General features: G+C 47.0%; 1 protein-coding gene and 1 non-coding gene across 5 annotated transcripts in view; both read left to right on the top strand.

The window, feature by feature from the left end:
• Positions 1-12,904: 12,904 nt before the first annotated feature.
• TRNAM-CAU (transfer RNA methionine (anticodon CAU)) lies at positions 12,905-12,977 on the top strand. Its single transcript has one exon. It is a non-coding gene; the product is annotated as a tRNA-Met (tRNA).
• Positions 12,978-13,415: 438 nt separating this feature from the next.
• Positions 13,416-17,101, top strand: part of FBXO31 (F-box protein 31) — a 50,586-nt gene continuing 46,900 nt past the window's right edge. The window contains exon 1 of one of the 4 annotated variants that reach the window (XM_073605727.1): positions 13,416-13,739. In XM_073605727.1, coding sequence (XP_073461828.1) covers positions 13,484-13,739 — 256 coding nt within the window. In that variant the 5' untranslated portion in view covers positions 13,416-13,483. Of the gene's footprint in view, positions 13,771-17,101 lie in introns of all 4 variants that reach the window. The other 3 variants (XM_073605728.1, XM_073605729.1, XM_073605730.1) reach the window with 3 other exon arrangements.

Here is a 17,101-nt window from a genome sequence, read left to right on the forward strand (position 1 = left end):
CAATGGACTGATGTAGAGGCACAGGTCATGTGACCAAAGCAAAGGCACCAGTCATGTGACCAAAAAAGAGACACCCCTCAATGAACTAATGTAGAGGCACTGGTCATGTGACCAAAGCAAAGGCACCGGTCATGTGACCAAAAATGGGTCTCAATGGACTGATGTATGGGCACTGGTCATGTGACCAAAGTGAAGGCACCAGTCATGTGACCAAAAAAAGGGACACCCGTCAACAGACCAATGTGGAGGCACTGGTCATGTGACCGAAGCTGAGCTGCCAGTCATGTGACCAAAAAACGGACACCCATCAATAGACTAATGTAGAGGTGCTGGTCATATGACCAAAGTGGAGGCACCAGTCATGCAACCAAAAAGGACGCCCATCAACAGACCAATGTGGAGACACTGGTCATGTGACCAGTATAGAGCACCTTGTGAGCTCCAGTGAATTGGCAAAAAAAGGGACTTTGTCAATGGACCAATCTGGAGACTTCTGTGGATGAGGAGGCTCTTTAGCTGCTGACAGTGGGGGAATTTTTAGACAGAATAGGTCTCGAAATTGGCTTGGTCTCAGAATTGGCTCTGCCTGAACACTCCCTTCCCCAAAATCCTCTGACCAAGTCCATCCAACCAATTTCTCAGTATTGGTCATTTGACCAGATCACCAAGTGACAGCTGGTGGCTCATGTGTGGCCTTTCCTGATGTCATACATACATGTAGAATAAAACAGATGAGTGTTTATTGTTGTTCTCTGTCTATTTTTGTGACTCTTCATTGATTATAATTGTAAAATATTTTATAAACTGTTTCTGTTCATCACTGATTGGTCGGTTCATCCTCAGTGTCCCCGGGTGTCATCTAAATATCTCAGCTATGTACTAACCTGTTTACTAGTTCATGATTTCACCCCGCTGAGAGCACATTTCCTGCATTCCAGTGTGACACACGGCTCTCCTGTCCTGTTATATAACTGTCCTCGTGACTGGGACACATGTCCTTCCAGTGCCTGGAAAGTATATGTACAGCCAAAAATGTTCTTTGTAGAGTACAGAGAGGGTAGAAATCCAGTAAGTTTATTTGTTGGCGTCCCATTGGAGAGATTTCCCCTAACTTTCTGTCCCATTCCTTCATGTTCCATTGACACAACAGAAAGTGAGCGGGAACCTCTACAAAGAGTGCAAATTCCCCCCTCTTAGTCAGTTGTCACTGCTCCCTCTATTCCTTGTTGTATTGGCAACAACTATAAATTTCCCATCACTTCCTGTCTCATTGACACATCAGGAAGTAAGAAGAAATCTTTCCAAAGTGAGGGAATTCCACATCTTCAAAGTTGTGGGCATGTTCTGTAAATTAAATGATTAAATCTTAAAACAATCCATGTTAATTCCAGGTTGTGAGGCAACAAAACACGAAAAATGCCAAGGGGGGTGAATACTTTTGCAAGGCACTGTGTGTATATGTATGTATATATATATATAGATATATATATATATATCTATATATAGATAGATAGATAGATAGATAGATAGATAGATAGATAGATAGATAGATAGATAGATAGATAGATATATCTCTATCTATATATATATATGTTAGAAGGCTGGCCATTGGCTAGCCTGTATTTGTAGAAGGAGTCGGGGCCTTATAATCCCCCCTCCTCCCCAACATACTTGTTGGCTAGCATTTCCGGGTTCCCTCCCACCCATTCCCCATTTTTTCCATATTTCATACTCAGGGTATGCCCTCTTTTAAGCTTACTCTCACGGACGACCATGGCACACCTCATGTCGCCATAGTTGGGGTTATGTCTCCTCCAGTATCCTGACTCTGACTACAAATATAATATCTACTTAAATAGGTCTAATGTGTTTCTGGGGCTACACTCTACCCCCTTTCAATATAGCTGAAATGTAACATAAAAGATAAAAAAAAATAAATAATTTATTCTAAAATCGAAAATCAGTGACGAATACTGGAATGATGAAAATAAAATGATAATAATTGTACCCATATATAATAAATTATATGATAATATAATTTTTGTTTTGACTGAGCAAATGTTGGTCACCTTCATACAGCTAGAGATCTGACTTATTAAACAGTTTGTCTTTACTATAAACTTATGCCTGAAATATCTTGAATAATATGGTGTGATGCTTTAATGCCGCGTACACATGGTCGGACTTTTCAGCTACAAAAGTCCGACAGCCTGTCCGACAGACTTTCGACAGACTTTCGATGGACTTTTGGCGGACTTTCAACGGACTTTCTAACGACCGGACCTGCCTACACACGATCACACCAAAGTCCGACGGATTCGTACGTGATCACGTACACCGGGCTAAAATAAGGAAGTTGATAGCCAGTAGCCAATAGCTGCCCTAGCGTGGGTTTTTGTCCGTCGGACTAGCATACAGACGAGCGGATTTCTGGGTCCGGCGGAGTTACGACGTAAAGATTTGAAGCAAGTTCCAAATCTAAAGTCCGTCAGATTTGCGACTGGAAAAGTCAGCTGAAGGTCCGGTGAAGCCCACACACGATCGGATTGTTCGCCGGATTTGGTCCGTCGGCGTCCGTCGGACCAGTCCGGTCGAAAAGTCCGACCGTGTGTACGCGGCATAAATCTAGATTCACCCAGCAATACAAATCTGACAGGGGTTCTAACAGCTCCCCATTCCATCCAAAGCTACCATTTACATGTTCTGCCTTTAGATATACCGGGTTTGGAGGACAGTTTAGACCTCAGTATTTGTCTTTTGTCAGATTCTTTCCCTTCTATGTACTAAAGCCACCTGGCAATGAAAGATTTAATGCTAAAATTAGCTGCACAAAATCAGTGCACGCCAATATCACTGCAAATAGACTCATCTGCATACTAATCACCAGTCTGGGACGGATTCCTCCCACTGGGCCGCCAATGTCATTGTACTCGGTACAGATTGTATGTATCACCGAGACAATGGTGGTATGATGAAGGGGACATGTCACCTACATAGAGAGACGAGATTTATAAACCGATTAGGAGACATTAGAGTGTAAGCTCCTCTGGTGCAGAGACTGATGTGAATGGTTCAGTGTTCTGATGGAGACCTATAGCCCCCCCATGGTGTTCTGGTATTCATTGTTGGGTGGGTGTGATATGAAGCCATCATGTAAATGAGACGACAGGTACAGATCTACATTATAACATGAATTACACAGACGGGTGTTGGTTTTCCATTATTACCATACCAATGACCGAGGGCTTCCTGTGTATTGCTCCAAATAGGATACAGAGATTGTTCTAATGAATCGTGTCTGAAAAATTTCCAGTTTAAAGGGTCAGTCCACCCAAAAGTGGAAATACAACCATAGGTGGGGCCCGGTGAAGTGTGTTAGCCCTTTTCTTCTTATAGCCCGTGACATTCAAAGGCGAGAACTCCTGGCTATTATTTCTGACAACCTGAGTTCTGGTTTAATGTGTTCCCATCTTATCCTGTTACATTCTCCATAGCATAAAAAAACAGCAGGAATGGTGGGAACCCCTCATCATGGGCACAGCAGGTGTGCAAACCCAGGAACTCAGCACAGGGATAATGGGAGCCCCTCATAATGGGCACAGCGGGTGTACAGACCCAGGAACTCAGCACAGGGTTGGTGGGAACCCCCTCATAATGGGCACAGTGGGTGTACAGACCCAGGAACTCAGCACAGGGATGATGGGAGCCCCTCATAATGGGCACAGTGGGTATACATACCAAGGAACTCAGCACAGGGATGGTGGGAGCCCCTCATTATGGGCACAGCGGGTGTACAGACCTGGGAACTCACTACAGAGATGGTGGGAACCCTTCATAATAGGCACAGCAGGTGTACAGACCCAGGAACTCAGCACAGGGATGATGGGAACCCCTCATAATGGGCAAAGCAGGTGTACAGACCCAGGAACTCAGCACAGGGATTGTGGGAATCCCTCATAATGGGCACAGCAGGTGTACAGACCAAGGAACTCAGCACAGGGATGGTGGGAACCTCTTATAATTTTCTTGGCAGGTGTACAGACCCCATAACTCAGCACAGGGATGGTGGGAACCTCTTATAATTTGCTTGGCAGGTGTACAGACCCCATAACTCAGCACAGGGATGGTGGGAACCCCTCGTAATGGGCACAGCAGGTGGACAGACCCAGGTTTGGTGGGAACCCTTCATCTTGATAAGCCTTGAGCTTGGAACCCGGGAACAGACATCTCACCGTTTGAAACCCCAACAGAGATAAGAAATGGGTGAGTGGTTTAAAACACGGCCTGTTTGGAAGGAGGCACTTTGTACCTCAAGCCTCAGTGACTTCTTTAACCACCAGTAGAATATAAAACATGCACACCTAGCCTGAGAACCATTGGAGAGGTCACAGAGGCTCTGTGTGCCTTGTCCTCAATAAGGGTATCAGTAATGTGTTTGGGTGCAATGTGAATTACAGGTGCACTTTTCACTGATGTCAGATCAGCATAATATTCCGCTGCCACACTCAAGATGGAGGACTTATCATCCAAGGGGAGGGCTAGGCCTCCACCCATAACACATCCCCCCTCCCCCTAAGGGAAAGACTATGACAAGTGAGACCCTTCAGCCAATCAGTGAGGATCTTCCTGAATCCTAAATGAAGGGACATCAACACTGCACAATGCTTGTTCACCCGCAGACCCCTCCTAGAAGAGGCCGGGCCCTTCTGGAGTATGCTCGCCCCGGCCCCCCCCCCCAACTCCCCCCCCCCCCGTCTGCTTTTTAGAAAACCTGCCCACAAACAGGAGGAAAAAACAATTGTAGAAACGAAAGTCGCTGAATCATCATCCAGGGAGGAAGACGGATTTGATCAAACGCTACAAAGTCTCCCAAGAGCTCACCACACATGTTACAGTCTGATCGTACAATTTCCTTTAAAATGGCCATACGTTATACAATCTGCTTGTACAATTCCCTTTAGCTGCCCATATACTCCGCTTCCCTGAAAATAAGACCTAGCGTGATTGTCGGCGATGGCTGCAATGTAAGCCCTACGACCCAAATAAGCCCTACTCCGTTTCCCTGAAAATAAGCCCTACCCTGAAAATAAGACCTACAAGGACTTTAACTAGGGCTTATTTGGGGGGTAGGGCTTATATTGCAGCCATCACCGACAATCACGCTAGGTCTTATTTTCGGGGAAACAGGGTACTATTCAATCTCTTTTAGATCTACCATCAACTATGTAGTGCAAGGGCCTGCCTGATTGGAAAAGAATGGAATGAGTTGTTTAGGTCTGTCCTTATATTACATACAATTGTTAAATGTAAAGAAGATTGTATGGAGATCCTAAAGTCTAATTGTATAGTGTATGCATAGCTCCCAACTGTCCCTGATTTCGAGGGACTGTCCCTGATTTCGAGGAATGTTCCTCTGTCCCTCTTTCCCCTTCATTTGTCCCTCATTTTGGTCTGATCTATATAGTTGTATATAAAATGCACTTTTTATCTTTCAAAAAGTGTTTTCAGCGCTAAACCTTCCACCTGATTTCTAAATTGCTGCATTTGTAAATTCCAAATGCCAATATAAAGGAATAGTAGTGGTAAAAAAAAAAAAAAACACTTGTGGGTTTAACCAATCTTGGTTTTTTTTGTACAATTCTCCTTTAAGGGGGTGTGGCAAGGGGTGTGTCCTATGCCTGCATATGTTTGCTGATAGGTGTCCCTCATTCCAATCTCAAAAAGTTGGGAGGTGTGGTGTATGGCCGGCTTACAAAATATTATATAGCCGTTGTACAATCAGATTGTGTAAGGTATGGTTGGCTTTATAGCTACCAATGATAATGCAGTGCAGATTTTGATTGATAGTTAAGATACGATCATAAAGCTGGATACACACTATACAACTTTTGTTGTTGGATTTCCTTTAGATTTACCTTCAACTATGTAGTGCCAGGGCCTGTCCGATTGCATACAAATTATAAGTGTTTAGACAGTGGCAGCTGGTGCTCAATATTTTTTTTTGGGGGGGGCGCAGACAAACTGAAAAAAAAAAAAATCAATTGCAGCTACTGTGCCATCAAATGCAGCCACTGTGCCCATCAAATGCAGCCACTGTGCCCATCAAATGCAGCCACTGTGCCCATCAAACGCAGCCACTGTGCCCATCAAATGCAGCCACTGTGCCAACAAACGCAGCCACTGTGCCATCAAACGCAGCTACTGTGCCCCATCAGATACCGCCAGTGTGCCCCATCAGATGTGGCCAGTGTGCCCCATCAGATACCGCCAGTGTGCCCCATCAGATACCGCCAGTGTGCCCCATCAGATACCGCCAGTGTGCCCCATCAAATACCGCCAGTGTGCCCTATCAGATGCTGGCAGTGTGCCCCATCAGATACCGCCAGTGTGCCCCATCAGATACCGCCAGTGTGCCCCATCAAATACCGCCAGTGTGCCCCATCAGATGCTGCCAGTGTGCCCCATCAGATGCCGCTAGTGTGCCCCATCATATACCGCTAGTGTGCCCCATCAGATACCACCAGTGTGCCCCATCAGATGCCACTAGTGTGCCCCATCAGATACCGCTAGTGTGCCCCATCAGATACCACCAGTGTGCCCCATCAGATACCACCAGTGTGCCCCATCAGATGCTGCCAGTGTGCCCCATCAGATGCCGCTAGTGTGCCCCATCAGATACCGCTAGTGTGCCCCATCAGATACCACCAGTGTGCCCCATCAGATACCACCAGTGTGCCCCATCAGATGCTGCCAGTGTGCCCCATCAGATGCTGCCCGTCACTTACCTGTCTCGGAGCGGGTCATTGGTGGTCTCCTGCACGTCCTCCATGTCTTCTTCCGTCCTCTCTCAGGCGTCCAATCACAGCGCCTGACGTTTCAGCCAATCAGGTGACCGATAACAGACCCGGTAACCTGATTGGCGGATTCAGAGTTAGCAGTGAACAGCGAACGCACAGCATTGCGCCCACTGTTCACCTTTTTGGGCGCCTATTAGAGCCTATGGCTCTAATCAGGTGCTTCCAAAAAACACCCCCGCCGCTGTAATTCAGATAATACAATACAAAACAAAAAGCTCTGCGCTTTGGAGAGAAAAGAAGGTGTGCAGCCTCCCCTAATAAACCCCCTAGATGGCTAATCAAAAAATGGGGTGAATGGCGCTACCTATTTTAAGTGAACTAGATGTGTAACAAAAAGTGCAAAACGTCCACTGTGATGCACTATAAGTGATACCCCTTTACAAATAAAAGTTATAATACTAAAGCATAACATATAAGACTCAGTGATACCACTCAATTGTAATATTAGACATATGAGCATTGATGTGCCAATCTGTATCAGATGTGTATCATATCAAGTCCAGTGTGGTGAACATAACTATAATAAAAGTCCAAAAAATGATCCAAACAATAATGAAAAAATGATAAACACTAAAAAGTTGAAAAACGGTATTTCAGAAAGAAGTAATGTGTTTGCAAAAAAAGGCACTTTTTGTTACAGATCTAGTTCACTTAAAATAGGGAGCATCATTCACCCCATTTTTCACTTATGTCACGTTATAATTCAGATGCCCGGCGCCCGAAAATGGGCCGGGCACCTAAATAGGGGGTGCCAGAAGCGACCAATGCAAGAATCTATCTATGGTGATTAGAGTGCTGCATGGGAGGAGGGGGGGGATCTCCTGCGCCCTGTATGGACACACCGCCACTGTGTTTAGGTTTGATCTCATATTATATGGTTTTGGTAAATCTAAAGGAAAAAAAATCAACGGAAAATTGTATAGTGTGTAGCTAGCTTTACTTACAATTCTAAGTAATCTATCGCATCTCTGTTTCCACCGCGCAATCTCAACGCTACCGATCAATGCAAAACAATCGACAACCTGACTCACCTCGATCCAATCGAAATTGAGTCTAAATCAGCCAGGAGGAATGTTATGGCTATTTGATTTATAGCTGAGTCTATGGTTTTGATCGAATAGCAGATTGATTGGATAAAAAAAAAATTGAAGCGTGTGTGGCCACCAAAAGACCAGCCTTACCAATGTTAGTTTGGCCATACATGTATTGATTTGTGATTAGTCCAAGTACGAGCGATTGCAAACAAGCAGTTCACCACTGAATAAACTACTGAATGATGCAACACATACAATATCGACTGAAGTTGCGATCTATTAATTGAATGATCATATAAATACACTTTATTACCAAAAGTATTGGTACGCCTGCCTTTACACACACATGAATTTTAACAGCACCCCAGTCTTAGGCCCCTTTCACACATGCGGATCTGTTATACGGATTCCGCTTGCTCAGCAGGGATCGATCTGTTGATCCCCGCTGAGCCGGCAGATGACAGGTCTGTCTCCGCTCACTGTGCAGAGATGGATCTGTCAGATCTCTGCTCTCCTCTATGGGGAGATCAGATGGAAACGGACCGCCTGCCCGATCCACCAGATGGATGAAAAATAGGACCACCATCCGTCTGGATTTAGCGGAACGGATCGGATGTCAGCGGACATGTCACCGCTGACATCCGACGCTCCTTAGAGATGCATGGAGCGTCCGTCCGTTCAGGTCCACCTGAAAAAAAATGACAGGCGTACCTGAACGGTCCGCATGTGTGAAAGGGGCCTCAGTCCGTAGGGTTCAATATTGAGTTGGCCCACCCTTTGCAGCTATAACAGCTTCAACTCTTCTGGGAAGGCCGTCCACAAGGTTTAGGAGTGTGTCTATGGGAATGTTTGACCATTCTTCCAGAAGAGCATTTGTGAGGTCAGGCACTGATGTTGAAGGCCTGGCTCGCAGTCTCTGCTCTAATTCATCCCAAAGGTGTTCTATTGGGTTGAGGTTTGAACTCTGTGCAGGCCAGTCAAGTTCCTCCACCCCAAACTCGCTCATCCATGTCTTTAATGGACCTTGCTTTGTGCACTGGTGCGCAGTCATGTTGGAACAGAAAGGGGCCATCCCCAAACTGTTCCCACAAAGTTGGGAGCATGAAATTGTCCAAAATGTCTTGGTATGCTGACGCCTTAAGAGTTCCCTTCACTGGAACTAAGGGGCCAAACCCAACCCTTGAAAAACAACCCCCACACCATAATCCCCCCTCCACCAAATGATTTGGACCAGTGCACAAATGCACTGAAAACCTTGACGCTGTAGAACCACTTTAAAAGCCCGTACACACGATACGAAAATCTGAAGTAAAATTTTGTACGACGAACGATCTGCCGATTTTCGGATCGTTAGTACGGTGCTTTCGACAGCCAATTCGGATCTTTCGTAAGACAAAAGCTGGATGTGCAGACTATAACATTTTTGTCAGATGTGAACACAAAGTCTGATTTTCGTTTAACCGCTTCCGAACCAGCCGCCGCAGTTTTACTGCGGCAGGTTGGCTCCCCTGCGCGAAACCACATAACTGTACGTTCGCTCGTGGGGTCCGGATAGCAGGCTCACGCCCGCTGCACGGCTGGGGTGCCAATGCTCGTGGCCGATGGTCGCGATGACAGCCGGCCACGAGTGATCGTGACCAGGAGACACAGAACAGGGACAAGTGTATGTAAACACACACTTCCCTGTTCTGTTCTGACAGAAGTGACAGATCATGTGTTCCTATTAGCCAGGAACCACGATCTGTCACTTCCTCTAGTTAGTCCCCTGCCCCTTCAGTTAGAATCACCTCCCAGGGAACACAATTAACCCCTTGATCGCCCCCTAGTGTTAACCCCTTCACTGCCAGTGACATTTTTACAGTAATCGATGCATTTTTAATCACACTGATCGCTGTAATATAGCCAATGGTTCCAAAAAAGCATCTAAATTGTCCTATGTGTCCGCCATAATGTCGCAGTCACGATAGAAATCGCAGATCGCCACCATTACTAGTAAAAAAAAATAATAATAATAAAAATGATATAAATCTATCCCCTATTTTGTAGACGCTATAACTTTTGCACAAACCAATCAATATACGCTTATTGCGATTTTTTTTTACCAAAAATATGTAGAAGAATATAAATCGGCCTAAACTGAGGAATAAAAAATAGGTTTTTTATATATATTTTGGGGGATATTTACTATAGCAAAAAGTAAAAAATAATGCGTTTTTTTCAAAATTGTCGCTCTTTTTTTGTTTATAGCGCAACGCATGCTCAGAAATGAAAAAACACATACAAAACAATTCAACACATTACTTGACTTCTGAAGTTGAATTCTGTCATACGAGAATTTTCGTATAGGGGGGGAACCATTTCGCTTTCGACATGAGACTAGCATGTCACAAAAAACGGATGACCGTTCGCCCGAAAATCTGATCATGTGTACGAGGCTTAAGACCACACCTTCACGTTTTGGATCGCGTTTGGAAACACCTTCACGTTTTGGATTGCGAGCAGATTTGCCGCGATTCCGCCCGCAATTTCAAAGCGCCGAGGTGTTAATGACAAATCGCAGAACACACATTTGAGATGCCAATCGTTTGAATGGCACCTAAAATTGTGGTGCGGTTCACGCGATGAATCGCACTGCAATCGCAGCAAACCTGCATCGCATGAAGAATGTCGCCCAAAAGTAGCTCCTGAACATTTTTGGGGCGACAAGCGGTTCTGCCACAATTTTAAGTGCCATTCAAATGAATGGCATCTCAAATGTGCGTTCTGCAATTTGTCATTTACACCTCGCTGCTTTCGAATCGCAGCAAATCTGCCCGCGATTCAAAACGCTGAGGTGTGTGAATACAGCCTGAATTGCAAGGGCAGCGGATGGGGATGTACACATGCCGCTGCTGCAAAAACGATCCCCCTTGTCATGTTCAGCTGGCAGTACTGCTGCGGAATGTGACCCATTCAAGCAAATAGGGTTTCGCTGCAACCACACAACAACCGCATGTAATGCACAGCACACGCGCAGTTGCAACACAGCGGTGCGCCATTTACTGGGCTAAAGCAGGTGGTGATAAGGTGACATGTTGGTTGTCAAATGTCTCTAAAAGGCAATTCAGCTGCTGATCGCTTTTCAACAGAATGGCATGACAGCTGCTATTGGAAATGTAGCTTGAGGGTTGGTTCACGCCTTAAAGGTGCGTTGGACCATGCATTTTTTTTTTTTTTTTTTTTTGCGTGTTTCAGCATGGCATGTTTATGGCAGCCCAATTATTTCAGTGGGCTGCCCTATGCCTGTGAAATGCGCAAAAAAAGGTGCAGGCATGAACTTTGTATTAGCCCCACACCAAAACGCATGCTACCGCGGTACCATGCATTTTGATGGGCACAAACGCATGTGCATTGGTCAGATGAGGGGGTGCCATTAAAGAATTATTGGCACCTACGAACATCTGCAGAAGGCAGCACGTTTTCATGTGGTGCGGTAAAACACGCGATTTTGAATGCGTTTCTAGATTACACCTTGAGAGAACAAGCACTTAGGCTGGGTTCACACATATGCGGCTGTGGTTTGCAGTCCGGAGTCCGGTGCGTTTCTGCTCAACGGTTCAGGTGCGATTTTTTTTTTTATACCTAAATTCGCACCTGACCCGAACCCAAAAACGCACTGGACCCTTTTAAAAACCGCACGGCGGACTCCCTGCCCATGTGTGAACCGGCTTCACTGAATGCCAGTCACATTCACATGTTTTACGAATTGGATGCGTTTTTTAGTGCTTTTTGCAGAAACACACTACAGTCCATTTAAAGTGGGGTTCCACCCAAAAAAAAAGAAAACTACATGAAAAATCATTAAAAAAAATACAAAAAAAATTTGGATATTTTTTTTTTTTTTTTTACTTACCTCTAAATGCCTGTTGCTAGGGGGTCCCTCATTGTCTGCCCCTTCCAGTGCCTGGGCTGGTGACATCACTTCCCCCTCGGCACAGGAAGGGCTCGGCTCTGCTCCCTCCCTCCTGTCAATCATCTGGGACCCATTACAGGTCCCAGGTGATTGAGCGGCCAATCACGGTGTGCGGCGCCGCTCGTGCATGCGCAGTGGGTGCCAGGCTGTGAAGCCACAGCCCGGCGCCCACAGTTGAAATGCCGGCGCCGATGAGCGGAGGGGGGGGGAAGAGCGGGGCTTCGATCCCCCGCATCGCTGGACCCTGGGACAGGTAAGTGTCCAATTAAAAGTCAGCAGCTGCAGTATTTGTAGCTGCTGACTTTTAATTTTTTTTTTTTTTTTTTTTTACTTGACCTTGGGTGGAACTCCTCTTTAACATGGTTTCCTATGGGACACATTCTCATCTTTTTTTCAGCCGCTGCGTTTGTGGAAAGGGCCAGGGACTTTTTTTTAAAATGCAAAATCGTGCGTTTTTGGTTCAATAGCCTTCGATGTAGAAGCTGCAGAAAAGCATGTAATGCGTTTTTTTGCTGCAATTTTACTGCGATTTTGCGTCGATTTGCGTTTTTTAATCTGCCCAACACAACAAAAAGCATAAAAAATGCAAAACGCATCACAAAACCACGAGAAACACACGTGTGCAAATAAAGGTGAAACGCACTGCAAAAATCACTGCAAAAATGGATCAAAGGCAAACTTCATAGGTGTGAACCAGAACCGTGGCGTTCTGTTTTGTGGGCGAAATCGCACAAACAGAATCGCGGGATGAGTGTCACCCAAAAGAAGTTCCGAAACTTCTTTTGGGGTGACAGGCGCCCCGTGATTCTGTTTGTGCTATTTCACCGCAATTTGTCAGGCGACAATTTTGGCAAAATCGCACTTCGACTTGAGTGCCCTTAAAAGTAACAGGGATCGCAAGGGGCGTCCTGTGATTTGCAGCAATTCATCTGCAAAATGGAACACCATGGTGTGAATGGAGCCCCCCATCACCCCATAAATAAAGATCATAAAAAAATTTGTAAAGTAAGAATGACCTCTATGAACAGTGTTCAGTAAAAACAGGCACCTAGTCTCACAGCGCCTCGTTAGCGCAGTAGGTAGCGCGTCAGTCTCATAATCTGAAGGTCGTGAGTTCGATCCTCACACGGGGCAAGAGTTTTATTTCCCCTCCAGGAAGTCCCGCTTCCTCTGTACTCCCTTACACACGTCTCTAGAGTTACTTTGTATCTTTTTTATGTTATTTTGTATCTCAATGTTCCATTGGGGGCGGGGCCTGCAAGAGTCATCAAGAGTTAAACCTACACTAGTCGGTGGGCGGGGCCGCAGCTACTAGACTGAGGGGGGCGGTACTGTTTTTGGGCGGGGTAAAAGGCTGACCTGGAAGCTGTCAGTGTTTGTAGTAAAGGGCAGTGACAGGCGGTGGGCGTGTCGATGAAACCTTCAGTGTGGTCAGAGGGCGGGGAAACCCGAGTATACTCCTATGTGGATGGTGGAAGGAAAGGTGGGTGTGTCCCGCTGTCACAGAGAGTGCGGAGGTGGGTGTGTCCCGCTGTCGGAGTGGATCCGCAAGGATGCAGAGGAAGGCGGAGCGGGGGGCGGACCCCGGGTGTGTGCACGGAGGGGGCGGGGCCCCGCTGTCAGGCAGGCTCCGGTCAGGGATGGCGGTGTGCGCCCGGCTGTGCGGGGTGGGTCAGGCCGGGGGGTGCCGGCGAAGGGCCCCGGTGGAGGAGGAGGAAGAGGAGGAGGTCAGGGCAGAGGAGGCCCCCCGCTCTCTGCTGCAGCTGCCGCCGGAGATCCTGGTGGAGATCTTCTCCTGTCTTCCCGGGACACAGCTCCCCCTCCTGGCCCTGGTGTGCCGCAAATTCCGCCAGATCCTCTCCACCGACACCATCTGGAGGAGGCGCTGCAGGACCGGTGAGATCTGGGGGGATGGATCAGTACCAAGGTGTGTGTGTGATAGAGAGGGGGGGAGGGGGTATCAGACTGGGGGTGTGATGGGGGGGTATCTGGGGGGTGTGATGGGGGAAGGGATATCTGGGGTGTGTGATGGGGGAGGGGGTATCTGGGGGATGTGATGGGGGGGTATCTGGGGGGGTATTTTGGGGGAGGGGGTATCTGGGGGGTGTGATGGGGGGGTGTGATGGGGAAGGGGTATCTGGGGGATGTGACGGGGGAGGGGGTATCTGGGGGATGTGACGGGGGAGGGGGTATCTGGGGGGTGTGATGGGGGAGGGGTATCTGGGGGGTATTTTGGGGGAGGGGGTATCTGGGGGGTGTGATGGGGGAGGGGGTATCAGGGGGAGATGTAATAGTAGTGGGGTATATGGGAGGTGTGATCTGGGGGTGTGTTTATGGGGGGGGGGGGATCAGGGGATATATGGGGGAACTGGGTTATGATCAGAAGGGCATACGCGGGGGTATGTGTATGGGGTGTTTTTTTCTGGGGCAGGTGGGATATACTATAGGGTACATATTTTGGGATGGAGAGTATCCTTTGGGGTATGTGTATTAGGATATTGGGTATCCTCTGGTCTATATGTATTGATATGGAGGGTATCGTCTGGGGTATGTGTTTTCAGATGGAGGGTATCCTCTGGGGTATGTATAGTTGGATGGAGGGAAACCTGTTTGGCATGTATATGGGCAAAGAGGGTATCCTCTGGGGTATGTGTATTTGTATAATGGGTGTGTGAATTGGCATCTGTATTGGAATAGGGGATATCCTATGAAGTATGTATTTTTTTAATATGGATGATATCCTTGGCTATGTATTTTGGGATGTGGAAAATCTGCTTGGGTATGTATTTAGGGATGTGGAGTATGTTCGGGGGTTTGTATACTGGGATTGAGGTTATTCTCTGGAGTATGTATATTGCAATGAAGGGTATCCTTTGGGGTATGTATATTTGGGATGAAGGGAAACCTGTTGGGTATGTATATGGGGAAAGAGGGTATCCTCTGGGGTAAATTGAGACAGAGAATATCCTCTGTATTATGTGTATTAGTATAATGGGTATGTGTATTGGAATAGAATTTATCCTATGGAGTGTGTATATTAACTAGTATGGAGGGTATCCTCTGGGGTATGTGTATTGGGATGGAGAGTTTCCTCTGGGGATTGTATCATGGGATGCGGGGTATGTATTGTTGGGATGGAGCGTATCCTCTGGGGTATGTATTGCTTGGATGGAGGGCATCCTCTGGGGTATGTATTGTTGGGATGGAGCGTATCCTCTGGGGTATGTATTGTTGGGATGGAGCGTATCCTCTGGGGTATGTATTGTTTGGATGGAGGGCATCCTCTGGGGTATGTATTGTTGGGATGGAGCGTATCCTCTGGGGTATGTATTGTTTGGATGGAGGGTATCCTCTGGGGTATGTATTGTTTGGATGGAGCGTATCCTCTGGGGTATGTATTGTTTGGATGGAGGGTATCCTCTGGGGTATGTATTGTTGGGATGGAGGGTATCCTCTGGGGTATGTATTGTTGGGATGGAGCGTATCCTCTGGGGTATGTATTGTTTGGATGGAGGGCATCCTCTGGGGTATGTATTGTTGGGATGGAGCGTATCCTCTGGGGTATGTATTGTTGGGATGGAGCGTATCCTCTGGGGTATGTATTGTTTGGATGGAGGGTATCCTCTGGGGTATGTATTGTTGGGATGGAGCGTATCCTCTGGGGTATGTATTGTTTGGATGGAGGGCATCCTCTGGGGTATGTATTGTTGGGATGGAGCGTATCCTCTGGGGTATGTATTGTTTGGATGGAGGGTATCCTCTGGGGTATGTATTGTTTGGATGGAGCGTATCCTCTGGGGTATGTATTGTTTGGATGGAGGATATCCTCTGGGGTATGTATTGTTTGGATGGAGGGTATCCTCTGGGGTATGTATTGTTGGGATGGAGGGGGGGGGCGTAACTAGGGCCCCATAGCAAAATGTTGTATGCCCCCCCCCCCCCAAAAAAAAAATGAACGAATGCCATTGAACAACAGATTACCACACCCACGTGGCACAGTACCCAGGCAACAGCTTATATTAATTTGGAACAACAAAGTATGGAGCCCCTGAAGGACACACATTGGTGACCTCCAGCCTGATTAAACTTCTGTGTAAATACAAGACAAATAGGGGAGAAATAAGACAGCAATGATGAACAGTGGCCCTAATGGTAGTTTGATCAAGTTTATTCTTGAGGTCTTAGGAACATTCTGCACCCTTGGACCTGGCATTGCTCCCCCTCTCTTTGTGCCGAAATGATCCTAATGAAAAAATATAGCAAACATTTTCTTCACAAAAATAGCAAAACCGCGCAAAACAGATGACAGCCGCCCCCTCCCTTCCTACCACCTGTCCAGACTCCAGGGCCTCCTCATGTGCCGAAAACGATGTCCCTCGAGCGTTCTGCCCCGCCCACTCTGCTCCCGCCCACTCTGCTCTCTGCTGTATGCGGCTGCGTGTGTCGGGACATGGCCGGACTCGCTGGGCCCCGGAGGCTTAACAGTAAACTTACATTCCTCATCCTCACCCAGGGGCAGATCCAGAGTCTTGTCTCGGGAGGGGCACTGCCAGAAAATACATTTTTTTGGGGGGCAATTCATCGGGTCAATGGCTGATGTTGGCACTTCAATCATCACGGCACCATGGTTGTTATGGTGTCAGGATGATTGAAACACATTATTTCTATTATTACATTGATCTATAAAATGAAATAGTTCAACTCACCATAATGCAGAATCAGTGGGAGCCCCGAGTGTGTCACTTGCCACCGTCACCTGCCACCAGATGCAGATTGTCACTTGTCACACGTTGCAGATTCTCACTTGCCACGTCACCTGCCACCCATTGCAGATTGTCACCTGCCACAAGTTGCGGATTGTCCACTTGCCACGTCACCTGCCACAAGTTGCGGATTGTCACTTGCCACGTCACCTGCCACGCGTTGCAAATTGTTCACTGTCACCTGCCACACATTGCGAATTGTCCACTTGCCACGTCACCTGCCACAAGTTGCGGATTGTCACTTGCCACGTCACCTGCCACGCGTTGCAAATTGTTCACTGTCACCTGCCACACATTGCGAATTGTCCACTTGCCATGTCACCTGCCACAAGTTGCAGATTGTCACTTGCCACGTCACCTGCCACACGTTGCAAATTGTTCACTGTCACCTGCCACACATTGCGGATTGTCCACTTGCCACGTCACCTGCCACAAGCTGCGGTTTGTCACTTGCCACATGTTGCAAATTGTCCACTTTCCACGTCACCTGCCACC

Source organism: Aquarana catesbeiana, linkage group LG11 (assembly GCF_042186555.1).
Source record: "Aquarana catesbeiana isolate 2022-GZ linkage group LG11, ASM4218655v1, whole genome shotgun sequence".
Lineage (NCBI taxonomy): Eukaryota > Metazoa > Chordata > Amphibia > Anura > Ranidae > Aquarana > Aquarana catesbeiana.